This window comes from Sphaerodactylus townsendi, linkage group LG06 (genome assembly GCF_021028975.2).
Source record: "Sphaerodactylus townsendi isolate TG3544 linkage group LG06, MPM_Stown_v2.3, whole genome shotgun sequence".
In the NCBI taxonomy this organism is placed as follows: domain Eukaryota; kingdom Metazoa; phylum Chordata; class Lepidosauria; order Squamata; family Sphaerodactylidae; genus Sphaerodactylus; species Sphaerodactylus townsendi.
Window position 1 is genome coordinate 108,504 of NC_059430.1, and position 18,069 is coordinate 126,572.

Below are 18,069 nucleotides of genomic sequence, written 5' to 3' on the forward strand. Positions count from 1 at the left end.
AGAGCTGGACTAGATGGACTCTGGTCTGATCCAGCTGGCTTGTTCTTATCTTCTTATGTTCTAAGGTAGACCAGTGAGGTGATCCAGTGTAAGGCAACTAAAAGGCAGCTTCTGAAGACCCTGTTTCAGAGGATAGCTGTGTTGTGTTTGCATTCGAACAACTAAACTTGAGTCCAGTAGCCCCTTAATTCTTTTTTCTCCCGAGAACCAGCCCGGTGCGGTGGTTAAGAGCAGGTGGACTCTCATCTGGAGAACCGGATTTGTCTCCCCGCTCATGGGTGACCTTGGGCCAGTCGCAGTTCTCTCAGAACTCGCTCAGCCCCACCTACCTCACAAGGGGTCTGTTGTGGGGAGGGGAAGGGGAAAGGGGTAGTAAGCCATTTTGAGTCTCCTTACAGGACGTTGTAATGCGTCGACGTGGTATCCGTGTAGATCGCAGCAAGGCTGCCATTTGAATCTCAGAGAGGTTGAAATGTTGTCAATTGGAAGATGTTTCAAGCGCTGCGCCAGTGTTTTCCGGAGGGCGCCTAGGGTGCCGGTTTCCACTGGGTTTGTCCCCAAATCTCAATCTTCAAATCACGTTATTTCGTGACTTTCTCTTGTTCTTTCTCAATGACCCTGCTGGCACCGGGTACCGCCATGTGGATGACGGTCACTTTCTTGTCTTCGATCACTGTGATGTCTGGCGTTTTAGGTGCCAACACTTTGTCCGTTTGGATGACGGTGGTGGTGGTTTTGATTTATTCTTCATCCTTCACAATAGTCTCAGGGTGGGTTACAGTGAACATCATGATAAATTCCCATTCGGCATGAACAAGACTTTTGGGCGAACGAGCTTTAGAGAATCAAGTCTGCCTTTGCCAGAGACATATTTGTTGTATCTGGTGAAGGGACTTTTGACTCTTGAAAGCTAGCACCCCCTGCCCCCTCCCCGCAAATCTTGTTAGTGTCTGAAGACTCAAATCTAAGTGTTCACATGTCACACGTGTGATTGGTGTTTGGAATATGCTGCCACAGGAGGTGGTGATGGCCACTCACCTGGATAGCTTTAAAAAGGGCTTGGACAGATTTATGGAGGAGAAGTCGATCTATGGCTCCCAATCTTGATCCTCCTTGATCTGAGGTTGCAAATGCCTTAGCAGACCAGGTGCTCGGGAGCAACAGCCGCAGAAGGCCATTGCTTTCACCTCCTGCACGAGAGCTCCCAAAGGCACCTGGTGGGCCACTGCGAGTAGCAGAGAGCTGGACTAGATGGACTCTGGTCTGATCCAGCTGGCTTGTTCTTATGTTCTTATGTCCCTTCAAAGTTCGTGTCCAAGGACTCAAATCTAAGTGTATTGTTGAAGGAGCAGCAGTGGCGTAGGAGGTTAAGAGCTCGTGTATCTAATCTGGAGGAACCAGGTTTGATTCCCAGCTCTGCCGCCTGAGCTGTGGAGGCTTATCTGGGGAATTCAGATTAGCCTGGGCACTCCCACACACACCAGCTGGGTGACCTTGGGCTAGTCACAGCTTCTCGGAGCTCTCTCAGCCCCACCTACCTCACAGGGTGATTGTTGTGAGGGGGGAAAGGCAAGGAGATTGTAAGCCCCTTTGAGTCTCCTGCAGGAGAGAAAGGGGGGATATAAATCCAAACTCTTCTTCTTCTTCATGGCTGGAATCACTAGGGTGTTGTGGGTTTTCCGGGCTGCGTGGCCGTGGTCTGGTAGATCTTGTTCCTAACGTTTTGGCTGCCTCTGTGGCTGGCATTTGATGCAGGCGAAACATTAGGAACAAGATCTACCAGACCACGGCCACATAGCCCGGAAAGCCCACAACAACCTGTCAAGTCTAAGTGTTCATGTGTATCCCTTCAAAGATGGATAAATAAAGGGCTTGTCTAATTTATAGAGAAAGGGAGCTGGACAATTATGACCCACCCCCAATGGACAAATAAGGTATTGGAAGACACAGAGAGAGCTGGACAAAAGAATCCTTGTCAGACGCAGACAGATCACCGGGTTAGTAAAGGCAGGATGGAAAATGGCACAGTTTGTGGAAAGAGAGAGGGAAAGATTCCGAAAGCTGTATTCATGCAGAGGTGTCAATCTGAGTACACTGCGGGATCATATAGAATTGCGGGATCATATAGTGTTGCGGGCGTAAAGTGCCATCAAGTTGCTTCCGACTCACGGGGACCCTATGAACTGGCGTCCTCCAAAATGTCCGGTCATTTACAGCCTCGCTTGGGTCTTGCAAAACGAGGGCCGTGGCGTCCTTCCGGGAGTCTTCCACTTTTCCTGCCGCCTTCCGCCGCTCTTGGCGTCCTTGTCTTTTCCGGCCACTCTTGCCTTCTCATGACGTGGCCAAAAGTGCCACGGCCTCAATTCAGTCACTTCAGATTCCAGGGAGAATCCCGGCTTGATTTGATCTATAGGCTGCGTTACTCCTGGCTAAAGCAAACCTAAACTGACTTCACTTGGAAAAAAGTTTGAATGCACCGTTGCATTTGTCTGGGTTTTGCAGCAGCAGATGGGGACAACTTTGTTGGGAGAGTTGTCGTGCTCATGGTGTTCACATGAGAGATGAGACAGAAGCCTCTGTGTGTGTGTGGGTGTGTGTGTGTGTGTGTGGGTGGGTGGGTGGGTGGGTGGGTGGATGGATGGATGGATGGATGGATGGATGGATGGATGGATGGATGGATGGATGGATGGATGGATGGATGGATGGATGGATGGATGGGCAACTTTATTGCACAAACTCCCTGAGTGTGTGTGTGTGGGGGAGCATTCTCAGAGCCCTCGCCAAAACAGCATGCAACTACCCCGCCCCTTGGGCAATGATTCCTTTAAATGGGGTGCTGTGTGGTTTCCGGGCTGTATGGCCGTGTTCTAGCAGCATTCTCTCCTGACGTTTCGCCTGCATCTGTGGCTGGCATCTTCAGAGGATCTGATAGTCGGAAAGCAAGTGGAGTATATATACTATCAGATCCTCTGAAGATGCCAGCCACAGATGCAGGTGAAACGTCAGGAGAGAATGCTGCTAGAACACGGCCATACAGCCCGGAAACCACACAGCACCCCAGTGATTCCAGCCGTGAAAGCCTTCGACAATACATTCCTTTAAATGCCGCAACCTCTGCATCAACACTTGCCATCCTAGTAATCCTAGTAATCCACTTCTTGTGTCATGTGCTACCACAATAAAGAGCCACAAAAGGCAGGGCTGTGTGTGCGTCTTGGTCATGCCTAATAGTCGCCAATTAGCTGGAGAGTGACAAAACGTGCTGTCCCTTTAATAGATGTTATGTATTTTCAGCCCATGAAAAGCTTCAACTGCCCATTTCCACGCACTGAGCTTTGATTAAAGAGGAGGGATTTTTCTTGCCCCTCCAGATCAGCTGGCAATCTTAGCGTGCCTCTGTGAACTGCTTCGGCGGGATTTCTTTATGAGTTAGTACGCAGGGAATTCGGGAAGGCGGTGACGGTGGTTCCCAAACATTTTCAAGCTGTCGCCCCCTAGTGTCCCCCCCCAACACACACCTAAGAACACCCACCTCTTTCTTGGTGTTGGGTTACTGCAAATTCCAAACAACTTCTAACCAGTGGTGAGATCCAAAAATTTTAGTAACAGGTTCCCATGGTGGTGGGATTCAAACAGTGGCGTAGCGCCAATGGGGCTGGGCGGGGCACGACGGGGGCGTGGCCGGGCATTCCGGGGGTGGGGCATTAATAATTTCTCTGTTACTGTAAAAAACTCTTACTGTAAAAAAACAGTTCCTAATTTCCAGCTGGTATCTTTCTGTCCATCATTTAAACTCATTCGAGCAAGTCTTATCGTCTGCTGCCAACAGAAACAACTACTTCTCCTCTAATTGACTGCCTGTCAAATAGTTAATACTTTCAAATACTTAATTTTGTTTCTAGAAATCAAAAGAAGGAGACTTTCCTTAAACAAGGAACTTTACCATATTTCTAAAACATGTTTTAAAAACAGCCCCACAGGGAGAATGATCCCGTTTTCTACCTTCGCTAACCAGCCACATAGGAAACAACAGGACTTTATGATTTTTGGACCTAATGGAATTTCTAACAGAAAAGCAGACCCAATTAGTAACCCCCTCTCGGCACACACAAATAATTAGTAACCCACTCTCGGGAACTGGTGAGAACCTGCTGGATCCCACCTCTGGTCCTAACACTGTTAACACACACGTGTATTTCACCAATAAAACATGACTTAGTAAAAGTAAACCAATTTATTGAGCTGTTTTAGCAATACGAAAAGGGCAGGTTTGCGTCTTCCCAGTTTTAATGACGCGGCTGTGCTTGGGGCAGGGATAATAGCTTCTCAACATCAGCCTGCCGGGCACTAAGAAGAAGTCTCGGATCCCCACGGTCAGTCATTTTCAGTCTGTTTCTCTACTTGGGAAGAAGCCGAAGGACTGAACGGAACCCCACTCTGCTAATGAGATGTTGGAAAAGCAATACGGTGCATTTTTATTTTTCTCTCTTTTTGAAAGAACCGTGCAAAAGGGGCACAGAAATTGAGTTTTAAAAGGTGCTTTTGGCTGTATCTTTGCTGGCTCTAAGCTTAGACTCTCCCTCCCAGCGACGGGCTACACAGCAAGGAGAGCGCTGCTGCTTTTTCTTTAAAACTTACCAGTCGCCAGGATTGAAAGACAATTTTTTTTTTACCGGCTAGCCCAGGAATCCCTCTGCTGCTTGCCTACCGCTCCAAAATTCTCTGCCCCCCCCTCAAAATTCCTCGCTGCCCCCCTTTACGTTTCCACTACCCCCCCAAAGGGGGACAGTACCACCCGCTTTGAGAATCCCCAGTGTAGCTTGATCTCATCTGCTCTTGGGAGATAAGCCAGGTCGGCACTTGGGTGGGAGGCCACCAAGGAAGGCTCTGCAGAGGAAGATGGTGGCTGCTCGTCTCTTGCCTCGAAAGCCTCTTGCTGGAATCACTATGCAGAATCAGTGAGCCCCCCCTCCCTAAAGCATAAGCCCTTTAGTGGAGGAAACTAGTTACATATGTTCCCGCAGTGAAATAGGTCTCGAAACATCGGGAAAGTACTTTATGACTACAGATAAATGGCACTTTTATGCAAAATGGAATTATTCAAGAGGGCTCTTCCACCCAGACAATAGATTTGCACCGTACTAAATGATTCACAGAGTTCCCTGGAAAAAAATATTAGGGACTGCAGTCTATTCTGCTGTCTTTATCTTGCTGAAACTGGAATCCTGCTGTGAATTTTGCATCTTTTAATGTGTCATGTTGATACTTCTGCTTTGCTTCAGTTCTGTTTTTACAGTTCTGGTTGGTTCTACGACCCAAATCCTGTTTGCTTGTTAACTGAATATCCCACCTTGTGGAAAGTATCAACTCGCTCTGTCTAATCCACCTCGAATCCAAGAGGGAAAGACAGGCTATAAATGATGATGATGATGATGATGATGATGATGATGATGATGATGATGATGATGATGATGATGATGATGGTGATGATAAACACAATACACCAGACATCACCGTGATCGAGGACAAGAAAGGGAGAATCATCGACATAGCAGTCCCCGGTGACAGCAGGGTCATTGAAAAGGAACACGAGAAGGTCACTAGATACCACGACTTGAAAATCAAGCTTCAACGTCTATGGCACAAACCAGCTGAGGTCGTCCCAGTGGTAATGGGCACGCTGGGCGCCATCCCAAAAACACTAGGGCAGCACTTGAAACATCTTCGAAGTGACAAAATTAACATCTGTCAAATTCAGAAGGCAGCCCTGCTGGGATCCGCACGAATACTACGCCGATACATTACAACAGTGGTGGCGAACCTTTGGCACTCCAGATGTTATGGACTACAATTCCCATCAGCCCCTGCCAGCATGGCCAATTGGGAATTGTAGCCCATAACATCTGGAGTGCGAAAGGTTCGCCACCACGGCATTACAACTTCCTAGGCCTCTGGGTGAGGCTCGAATTGTAATGAAGGCCAACAACCAGCTAGAGATCTGGCAGCTGTGAAATCTACAACAATAATAATAATAATGAAAAGGTTTTTTAAAAAATTTAAACTGTGCAGCATTAGCCAGCAGGGAGAGTAGGAGACAGTGTGGTGCAGTGGTTAAGAACAGCAGACTCTAATCTGGAAAACCGGATTTGATTCCCCACTCCGCCACATGAGTGTCAGAGAGCCAGGGTGGTGCAGTGGCGTCAAGCCCCGGATCTGGAGACAAATATCAGACTCTGGATTTCAGATCAGAAGCCTTTATCTGAAGTCGTCACGGGCGACGCAGTGAAGAGACGAGACGCAGCGATATCATCCGGTGGAGAGCTAGTGGTCCCTGGCACCTTTTATTAGGGTTTTCGGGAGGCGGGTTGGAAGGCGGGAGAGCTGGAGAATATTGGGCAATACATGAGTCATAGGGGCTGCGTACGTGCGGGAGGAAACGCTCCTGTCTGGGCCTAATCCATACCTGGGGGTATGCACTTGTCCCTTTGTCCAGGACACCTGGTGACCCCTGAGTCATGGGGTCTTGTGATGGGTGAGCCTGCTTGCCCAAGGGGTAACAGATGGCACAGGCGTTCCCACGGACTCTCTGAGACCCTACAAGGTTTGCTGGCTCACCCCAACATCTATCGACAGACATCAGAGGCCAAAAGAAGCCAGTTCTAACAAACTGTCTTTGGGTACAACTTTTTAATCTTTTATCCCCCGAGGTCTTCCCCCACTCCTGCTTTCTCACCCCATATCAAAGTCGGAGTAAAAACAGGACAGGAATGCTACAGCCGTTACATTCTCAAGGCTGGTATAAAAGGTAACCCCAGGAGGCCGGTATTTGGGCGCCTCCAGTTTGCTACAATGTCGCAGATCAAAGGAGAGGGGGAAACAGGAAGTGAGGTGAAGATCCATTAACGTGACAGAGCCCCTTTTGATGTTCGGAAGGCTCTTCCTGGCCCCTTCCGCACACGCAAAATAATGCGTTTTCAAACCACTTTCACAACTGTTTGCAAGTGGATTTTGCCATTCTGCACAGCTTCAAAGATCACTGAAAGCAGTTTGAAAGTGCATTGTTCTGCATGTGCGGAATGAGCCCCTGACAAGTGGTTAAGAACAGGAGGACTCTAATCTGGATTCCCCACTCCTTCACATGAAGCCTGCTGGGTGACCTTGGCCCCAGTTACAGTTCTCTCAGAACTCTCTCAGCCCCACCTTCCTCACAAGGTGTCCGTTTGTGAGGAGGGGAAGGGAAGGCGATCGGAAGTCACTTTGAGTCTCCTTAAAGGTAGAGGAAAAACTGGGGTATAAAAACCAGCTGTTCTTTCTTTTCCAAATCAATCAATCAATCAATTAATTAATAGCAAAACAGCACCAGGAACTGGTATGATGTTTACCTCAGGCCACGAACCACAGAGAAGGAGAGCGGGCACTGATAATAAATTAATAGCTTGAAATCATATCACTACAGATATCTATCTCTCTCAGCCCCACCTTCCTCACAAGGTGTCCGTTGTGAGCAGGGGAAGGGAAGGCGATTGCAAGCCACTTGGAGTCTCCTTAAAGGTAGAGGAAAAACTGGGGTATAAAAACCAGCTGCTCTTCTTTCTCTTCCAAATCAATCAATCAATCAATCAATCAATCAATCAATCAATCAATCAATCAATCAATCAATCAATCAATCAATAGCAAAACAGCACCAGGAACTGGTATGATGTTTATCGCAGGCCACAAACCACAGAGAAGGACAGCGGGCAATGATAATAAATTAACACCTTGAAATCATATCGCTACAGATATCCATCATCTTAGTACATCGGACATGTTTATTAGTAGACCGGCGCTCACACAGCATTGGAAATCAGTGCACTTTTCCTGGGGAGTGATAGGACTTGCAGGCAACCCTCAAACGCATGACTCTTCAGAGCTGTCAAATTATGATAATGAAAAGAGATTTCCCTTGCCTGAGTATATATTGAGAATGAAGTTAACAATGTCGAGTAGTAATAAGGTGGTTTAAAATGTCCGAGGTGTGCGATAAACGAATTTCCAATTTCATTCTGTAATGATTCTATTTTGATTTTTTAAACAAAAAAACATAACAAAAGGCTGTCACTCGCTCGGCAGCAGAGCGGCGTGACCGCTCCTGAGCACATTGCGTACGGCAGCACGACGCACTTTGGCTTACCAAAAATGCTTGCATAATGAAGCGTTAAAAACTGAAGGCATCGTGGAAATGGAGGGTGCGTCAGGAGTAGGAGAGGGACGGCATGACCAAGTAGAGTTAGAATCATAGAGTTGGAAGAGACCGCAAGAAGGGCCATCAAGTCCAACCTCCTGCCATGCAGGAACACACAATCAAAGCACTCCTGACAGATGGCCACCCAGCCTCTGTTTAAAAACCTCCAAAGAAGGAGACTCCACCAAGGCAATGAATTCCACTGTTGAACAGCCCTGATGGTCAGGAAGTTCTTCCTAATGTTTAGGTGGAATCTCTTTTCCTGCACCTTGAACCCGTGACTCCGTGTTCTAGTCTGAGGCAGCAGAAAACAAGCTTGCTCCCTCTTCGACACGGCATCCCTTCAACTATTGAACATATCTATCACGTTCCCCCCCCTTAACCTTTGCCTCTCCAGACTAAACATCCCCAGCTCCCTAAGCCTCTCTTCGTAGGACATGGACTCCAGACCTTTGACCATTTTGGTTGCCCTCCTCTAGACACATTCCAGCTTGTCAATATCCTTCTTAAATTGCGGTGCCCAATACTTGTGGTTCCCAGTCGACTTCTGCGACCACAGAGGCCTGTTGAGATTTGTGAATGCACATCCTGTTCTAAAAGGATGTGGTGCGGCTAGATGGCCCTAGGATCAGTGGTGGGATCCAAAAATTTTAGTAACAGGTTCCCATGGGGGTGGGATTCAAAGAGTGGCGTAGTGTCAATGGGGCTGGGCAGGGCACGACGGGGGCGTGGCCGGGCATTCCGGGGGCGGGGCATTAATAATTTCTCTGTTACTGTAAAAAACTCTTACTGTAAAAACTCTTCTCCTCCATAAATCTGTCCAAGCCCTTTTTAAAGCTATCCAGGTGAGTGGCCATCACCACCTCCTGTGGCAGCATATTCCAAACACCAATCCCACGTTGCGTGAAGAAGTGTTTCCTTTTATTAGTCCTAATTCTTCCCCCCAGCATTTTCAATGGATGCCCCCTGGTTCCAGTATTGTGAGAAAGAGAGAAAAATTCCTCTCTGTCCACATTTTCCACCCCATGCAGAATTTGATAGACTTCAATCCTATCCCCCCTCAGACGCCTCCTCTCCAAACGAAAGAGTCCCAAACGCTGCAGCCTCTCCTCATAAGGAAGGTGCTCCAATCCTTCAATCATCCCTCTCTAGTAGGCTCCCAGCACCAGCCTCTCTTACACAACTGTACACCTGGCCAACAGTTCTGTCCTCAGCTCTGTCTCCCGGCCCAGCTGACTCAATTCCGCCTCTGGCACAGAGGAGCCTTGCAAATCATGGACTCGCAATTCATCTTGTTTGGGGGTTCTGCTGTTAATCTAAAGCGGCCAGAGATACTGGGACGTCTGTGCAGACTGGCAAAAAGCAAGCAACAAGCCAAAAAAAAAATGTACACAGAGAGAGAGAAAGAATCGATTTCCCCCATTATGTGTTTATCGGCACAAGTAAACAGGGCAATTTTGAGCTGACGCGATAACCGAGTTTATTTCTTTACTCGTGAAGATGAGCTGCTGCAGCTGGGGCGGCTGTTTTCTTTCCGAGCAGGCTGTAAAAATATACCCTCCGCTCCCTGCATCTCTAGAGCAGCCAAGTTTGACCTTCCGTAAAAGCTTACGGCCGTCCCTTGTTTAAGCTGTTGATTCGTGCTTGATTTCAAGTGGGCAGCCGTTAGCTTTGCCAGCCTCCAGGCGGTGGCTGGAGGCCTCTTGGGATTACACCTGATCGCCAGGTAACAGAGAAAAAAAATGTCTGATTTGGTTAAATGATTCTGATGAATATTTTGGGAAAGCAAGACTGACTGGACTGTGCTACCATGAAGGGAAAACAGTTGTTTGGATTGATATCCCCACCTTCTCTCCTGTAAAGAGTCTCAAAGGGCGATTCCGCACACGAGTAAAATAGGTTCAACCCAGTTCCCTGAGAAGGGGACTGACCTAGGTCGAAACCATTGTTGTTCCCCACTGCAACCAGCTTGATCCCAGCTCAGAGGGCGGGATCATCCTGTGACTCTTCGCCGCTCTGTTCCAATTGGCTAATTTTCTACGGCCGTGTTCCGTCTATGCCCACACACGTTATAAAAAAGAACTGCCACAGGAATGGAGGGACAAAGGCGGCGTTTTTTGATTGGCCAGCTGTACGCGTGCCCGAAACTCTCAGCTGTTATTGGCCGAATGGGGGGACTCCTGGCACCAGAGATTCCGCACTTTACTGGAATCGAGCTGAGTTCAAGCGTGGTTCCCTGGAAAAGTAGTAGTTCCCAACTGGAGTCGGAAATTTGACCATTACACGGGACGAAGCGGGTACAAAACCACGTTGATCCCAGTGGTTGTGCGGAGCAATTTGGTCGAACGCAGCTCGAACTTAGGTCGATAACGCAAGTGCGGAATCGATCAAAGTGACTTACAAACTGCTTTCCCCTCCTCTCCCTACAACAGACACCTTGTGAGACAGGTGGGGCTAAGAGAGTTTGAAGAGAACTGTGACTAGAGACCAAGGGCACCCAGCAGGCTTCATGTGCAGGAGTGGGGAAACAAATCTGGTTCACCTGATAAGAGTCTGCTGCTCATGTGGAGGAGTGGGGAATCAAACCTGGTTCTCTAGATTAGAGTCTGCCTGCCCTTAACCACTATACCACACTTGCTGTCATGTTCTCTGTGTTGGTACAAGTATGCACCTACTATGTGATTTCTGCACTCACATTCAAACGCTTGTGCTTTGTTTTACCCGTTTCAGATTTATGCTCTTTTTCAGACTTCTGCTGACACCTTTTCTGTTGCCTGCCAAGCATTTTCAGGAAGTGGGTAAATCCAGGTAGGGCTTTTGCCCCCAAGGCTGTGCAGATTTTTTAAAAAGTTGCTTTGGCAACAGCTGCAACCATCAGACAACGATCTGTGCTGTGCCCTGCTGAAGTTCAGCTGCAGCAGCCATTTTGAGACTGGCTCAGCCTCCCGTGGCAGCCATTTTGTGCAGCCATTTTGTAGCTGCGGCAGCCATTTTGTGACTGGTTCTGCCTCCTGTGGCAGACATTTTGTGGCAGACATTTTGTGACTGGTTCTGCCTCCTGTGGCAGACATTTTGTGGCAGACATTTTGTGACTGGTTCTGCCTCCTGTGGCAGCCATTTTGTGGCAGACATTTTGTGGCTGGCTCTGCCTCCTGTGGCAGCCATTTTGTGGCTGGCTCTGCCTCCTGTGGCAGACATTTTGTGGCAGCCATTTTGTGGCTGGTTCTGCCTCCTGTGGCAGACATTTTGTGGCAGCCATTTTGTGGCTGGCTCTGCCTCCTGTGGCAGACATTTTGTGGCTGTGCCCCAGGTCAGAATTCCAAATGTGCCTGCAAGATCAAAGGGTTGGGGACCCCTGACCCTTACCAGCGGGAAAGCATCCTCCCCTTGGGCCACCTCCCACTCCTAAGACAGCTCGGTGACTTGCTCCTCTCTCTTTCCAGCCTGCAAACATGTACTCTTCCGCCAACTGTTCCAACCTGGAATTAAAGTCCCCCGGCTTGGAGCTGACTGAGATGCTGGCTTCCCAGAATCCCTGTGACAACAGCAGCCAGGAAGCGAGAGGGAGCTTCTTCGACCCCGAGGTCTTGAACATGACCGCAGAACAGCTCCGGATAAGGTACCTGGGACCTCGTCGGTCGGGTTTCTTCATTCCCATCTGCACCACGTACCTCCTGATCTTTGTGGTTGGCGCCGTGGGCAACACCCTGACCTGCCTGGTCATCATCCAACATCGCATCATGAGGACGCCCACCAACTACTACCTGTTCAGCTTGGCCGTGTCGGACCTGTTGGTTCTGTTGCTGGGTATGCCGCTGGAGATCTACGAGATGTGGAGCAACTACCCTTTCCTCCTGGGCGCGGGCGGCTGCTGCTTCAAGACGCTGCTCTTCGAGGCGGTCTGCTTCGCCTCCATCCTCAACGTCACGGCGCTGAGCGTGGAGCGCTACATCGCCGTGGTGCACCCGCTCCGAGCCAAGTACGTGGTGACCAAGAAGCACGCCAAGAGGGTCATCGTCGCCGTCTGGCTGCTGTCGGTCGTCTGCTCGATCCCGAACACCAGCCTGCACGGTATCCAGACCCTCTACGTGCCCGGCTGGGGGGTGGTCCCTGACTCAGCCACCTGCACCTTAGTGAAGTCCCGTTTGTTGTACAACCTCATAATTCAAGTCACGACTATCATCTTCTTCTTCATCCCGATGGGCATCATCAGCATCCTCTATCTGCTCATCGGGCTGCAGCTGAGGAAAGAGAAGATGCTGGAAGCGCTGGAGGCCAAATCCGGAACCATCTGCGATTACCACAATATCCGTCTCCAACAGAAGAAGGTCCGGCGGAGGCAGGTCACCAAAATGCTGTGTAAGTTGAGAGAGTGATATGATAGGGGTGGAGCGGACCAACTTCTCCTATATACTATTGCCCTCAATTGCTGGCTCCTTCACTTTCAGTCTTTAGGAAGCAACTAACTTTATCCGGGACTGCATTTGGTTATATCTACTAGCAGTCCTTTTAAATTTGGTGTTTATGTTTTTCATGTGTTTTATCTATGGCCAGTGGTGGGATCCAAAAATTTTAGTAACAGGTTCCCTCGCCAGCCCCCCCCCCCCTCGGCAAAGGGGGCAGAGGCCTACTTAGGCAAACCTGAGCCCTGGGCAAAACCTGAGTTGGATGCCCCCTCATGGGCAGCCACCCCCCCACGACCCCCCCCCCAAATTTTCTGCACCAGATCATTTCTAAATCATCATCACATTATAGAAAATGCCCCAACTCGCAAATCTGAACACAGCAATGGTGAAACAGACAGGTTCTTTGATAGAGACTGGTGAGATAAAAGGTAGGAAAGGCTAAGAATCAATGAATTGCAGTACCTGAAAGGGATTAACCCAGTTCAGGGAGTTACATTATTAGTCGCAATTGCTATATGGAACCTTCACGTTCAAAGGCAGTATACCTCTCAGGGAGGCGAGGGCGTGGAGGTGGAAAAGCGGACCCAATTAATAACCCCCTCTCGGCACACACAAATAATTAGTAACCCACTCTCGGGAACTGGTGAGAACCTGCTGGATCCCACCTCTGTCTATGGCCCTTTCTGCACAAACATTTTAAAACATTTTCGGGCAGGAAATAAAACGTTTCCTCCACGGAATTCTGCATTGTTCTGAAAACCCTATGGTTCTGAAAACGTTTTATTCCAGACGGAAAACATTTTATATGAAAGTCCTTTTACGAGGATTCTTTTCTCTGAAATGTTTTCAAAATGTTTTCACTGGCTGTGTGGTCAAATATGAAATGTTTTATTTCTCCACGCCCCTCTTTCTTACTTTCTGCAGATGTCCTCCATTTTCTGCTGTTTCTGATTCATGTTTTCATCATGGCTATCTGCCATTTTCTTCATCACTCTACAGTAATACATTCAGCCTATAAAACGAAAGTACCGATCCATTTGCCTTTTCCCTGCTTTAAAAAAAAAATCTATTGTGGGATCGATGAGTTGTAGATTCTAAGCATTGAAGCATCAAATTCACGCCTGCATGTTTTTTTAAAAAAACAAACCTTTGTGGAAACGTTACAACTCACATCGCTAAACAGGAACTTGAAAAATGTTTTTGCTGCGCGAACATATCTGAAACGTTTTATTTTAATGAGGAGGTAAAACGTTTGCAGAACTTTTTTAAAAGTCAGAATGTGGAAGCCAAAGTCACAGAAAAAAATAGTATTGAAAACGTTCTACAAACATTTTAACTGCTCTTTGCGGAGGGGGGCTTATGTTTGTAAGCTGCCTTGGGCTCCCTAAGGAAGAACGACAACCAATAAACAAAGGAAAAACATTTCTAAAGCCTAAAAATATAAAGTAGGGATCCCCAATCATTTTGAGCCTAAGGGCACCTTTGGAGTTCTGATATGGGCAGTGGCGTACCTAGGCAAACTGGAGCCCTGGGCAAAACCTGAGTTTGATGCCCCCCCATGGGCAGCCACCCTCCCCCACCGTGACCAAACAAAAAATATTTTACCACCAGGTCGTTTCAAAGTCACCATCACATTATAGAACATGCCCCAACTCACAAATCTGAACACAGTAGAAATATTTTTTTTGAAAACATTTTCAAAATGCTTTCAAAATAGTAATAATAACCTTTATTAGGCATTGAGAGAATAAAAGAAATCCTAAAAGAAAAAACAAGCATTGGCAGTGGAAGGGGGGTGGATTTAAAAGGAAAAGCTGGGGAAAATGCTCACTGCTAGTCAGAGTGGGTGCCTGCTGTCAGGGGTGAAATTATTACAGATAGCAGCACCAACATTTAAGTATCTTCATGAGACCCTACTCATGATATACTCACTCCAGGTTTGGGTGAAGTTTGGTTCAGGGGGTCCAAAGTTATCGAGCCCTCGCAAAGGTGTGCCCAGCCCCCATCTCCTATTAGCTCCCATTGGAAACAATGGGGGATGAGGCACTCCCTTTGGGAACCCATAACTTTGGACTCCCTGAACCAAACCTCACCAAACCTGGGTGATATCATCTGGATAGTCTCCCGAAAAATCCCTGAAATTTTGGTGCTGCTAGCCTAAAAACTGCGCCATCTGCAGGCCAAAAATCCCACAGATGAACCTGCAGTTTTTGTGCCCCCCACCAGGCGGCGCCCAGGGCAACTGCCCACTTTGCCCAATGGGAGGAACGCCTCTGGATACGGGGGTGGACACAACCTCAAATGGCCACCACAGGTAGTAAATCCAACCACAAAATGGCTTCCCCGTGTGAGCCAGATGCACACACAAACACAGGAAGCCCCAGTTCAGGGGACAAGAGACGAATAATTTAAAAAATACACTGGAAAAGAAGAGGGAGAGAGCAGAGGTGGGATCCAGCAGGTTCTCACAGGTTCCCGAGAGTAGGTTACTAATTATTTGTGTGTGTCGAGAGGGGGTTACTAATTGGGGATTTTGCCACGTGATTTTTGCCTTAGTTACGCCCCTCCTCTCAGCAGGAGCGCGCAGAACTTGAAGCAGCCTAGCAGGAGGTGCACCGGGGTGCGTGGCAGCCTGCGCCTGCGTGCATTCGTTTCCCGCCCAAGGACTGGTGCAGCAGCTGCGTCCTTGCCACAGCCCCGCCCAGGAATGCCCCGCCCCCGTTGTACCCCGCCCCGCCCCATTGGCGGTACGCCACAGTTTGAATCCCACCACCATGGGAACCTAAAATGTTTGGATCCCACCACTGGGAGAGAGAACAAAATTTACACTGTGGTATCAGTTGGTGCCGAAATGTTATTTTCACCCACACAGCCAGTCAGAAGACCTGCTGGGCCTGACCATCAAGTAGACTCACCCAGTTTCCACAAACACTTTCTGGGCACCAAGAAAGGTGCCCCACTTTCTGGGCACCAAGAAAGGTGCCCACAGTGCCTCCAAAGGCTCCAAGTTGGGGACCTCTGAAATAGAATGAGCTGAAGATTCTAGCAGGGGCAGGGAACCTGCGGCTCTCCAGATGTTCAGGAACTACAATTCCCATCAGCCCCTACCAGCATGGCCAATTGGCCATGCTGAAAGAGGCTGATGGGAATTGCAGTTCCTGAACATCTGGAGAGCCGCAGGTTCCCTACCCCTGTACTAGGGGTTTTCTTGATTTAAAGACTCCCAAGACAGAAAGCCATGTTTGGTGAAAAGTTCTCACCTCTAACACCTGCAGCTTTGGTTAAGAGCTCTAGATCAGGAAATACCTGGATATTTGGGGGGTAGAGCTTGAGGAAAGGGGGAGAAACTTCCGCAGGTATAATGCCACCATATAATGCACCATCTTGGGGGGTTTCTCCTGGAGAACAGATCTTCCTGGTGTAAAGAACAATTGTAGTAGATTCCACAACTTCCCTTGCCAGTATATATTCCAATCTATGATTTCTCCTCCGGTTAGGATTGTTTTTCTGACATTCTCCCAGAGATATGTCTGCGCCATGGTTTTTCACCGAGCCTGTCCTAGAAAATATGGGACAGAAAATATAGCTGTCACGGACCACATTTTATCCTGTCTTGGATAATGGCGTTGTCAGTACAAAAGTTTATGGCAGCATAAAACACGGGACTGATTTCCCAGCGATGACCCTCGGTGTCCGTGTGGGTAAACAGTTTGCCGTGTCCTTCGGCTCAGCCCGATTTTGCGTCCTTGTCCGCACATCTTCTTGTAAGTTTTTGTGTGCGCCAAACTCTCGGTCTCCGAATTCTCCCTCCCTCCTTCTGGCTCCCCCGCATTCAATTTGTATGCCTCGTTGAGAACCTGACATTTGTACTTCCCGACAATGCGGTTTTGTTTTTAATGAGGACAAATGAGGAAGCATGAAGACAGCCAGGGTCAGCGAAGGCCGGGAAGGCTTTCTGGGGGGGAGAAGGGATCTTATTTCCCATCTTTCCACAGGACCCAACTAGTTTGCAGTCTTGGGGGGCTTCATACATAAATATAGGAAGAGCCCTGCTGGATCAGACCAGCAGTCTATCTAGAAGGAGAAGAAGAGTTTGGATTTATACCCAGTGGTGGAATCCAAAAATTTTAGTAACAGGTTCCCATGGTGGTGGGATTCAAACAGTGGCGTAGCGCCAATGGGGCTGGGCGTGGCACGATGGGGGCGTGGCCGGGCATTCCGGGGGCGGGGCATTAATAATTTCTCTGTTACTTTAAAAATCTCTTACTGTAAAAAAAAAGTTCCTCATTTCCAGCTGGTCTCTTTCTGTCCATCATTTAAACTCATTACAGCAAGTCGCTGCCAACAGAAACAACGACTTCTCCTCTCATTGACTGCCTGTCAAATACTTCATACTTTCAAATACTTAATTTTGTTTCTAGAAATCAAAAGAAGGAGACTTTCCTGAAACAAGGAACTTCACCATATTGCTAAAACATGTTTTTAAAACAGCCCAACAGGGAGAATTGTCCCGTTTTCCACCTTCGCTAACCAGCCACATAGGAAACAACAGGACTTGATGATATTTGGACCTAATGGGATTTGTAACGGAAAAGCAGACCCAATTAGTCACCCCCTCTCGGCACACACAAATAATCACTCTCAGGAACTGGTGAGAACCTGCTGGATCCCACCTCTATTTATACCTCACCTTTCTCTCTTGTAAAGGAGACTCAAGGTGACTCAGTGGCGTAGCGCCAAGGGGACAGGAGGGTGTGTGCTGGTGCGAGGGCGTTCCAGAGGTGTTCCTGGGTATGGGCGGGCAGGGGTGTGGCAGGGGCACAGGATCCACGCATGCCCCAGGCAAAGTTCCCCCTCGCTCCGGCCCTGAGGTGGCTTACAATCTCCTTTCCCTTCCCCTCCCCACAGCAGCCACCTTGGGAGGTAATTGGGGCTGAGAGACTTCCAAAGAACTGTGACTAACCCAAGGTCACCCAGCAGGAATGTAGGAGTGTGGAAACACAGCAGGAATGTAGGAGTGGGGAATCAAACCCAGTTCTCCAGATTAGAATCCACCTGCTCTTAACCACTACACCACACTGGCTCTCCAATCTAATCCAGCATACTGTTTCACACACTAGTTGTCCCGGAGGGCTATAGAGCTCTCTCAGAATTATGGCTGATCTCCCCACGACAGAGACTTGTTTATGTCATTTGTAGCTTGACTCGGTCCCCAGAGGGGATCCAAAGCAGTTTACACTGTTCTCGCCTCCATTTTATCCTCACAACAACCCTGCAAGGTAGATCAGACTGAGAGAGTTTGACTGTGTGAGATTATGCAGTTGGCAGAGGTTAGGGAGGAAGAGGTTAGTTTTTAAAAAAAATTGTTTGGAGTCTGACGTGAACCGTGGGGCCTGATCCAATTCTTGTCATGCTCTTACCAGGGACAGGTGCTTGAAT

General features: G+C 48.4%; 1 protein-coding gene across 1 annotated transcript; it reads left to right on the top strand.

Moving 5' to 3' along the window:
• The first annotated feature begins 639 nt into the window (after positions 1-639).
• On the top strand, positions 640-12,600 carry NMUR1 (neuromedin U receptor 1). Its single transcript, XM_048500053.1, has 3 exons — positions 640-770; positions 6,708-6,888; positions 11,668-12,600. Exons 1-3 carry the CDS (start codon positions 640-642, stop codon positions 12,598-12,600), a joined length of 1,245 nt encoding a protein of 414 aa, XP_048356010.1.
• Positions 12,601-18,069: the final 5,469 nt, after the last annotated feature.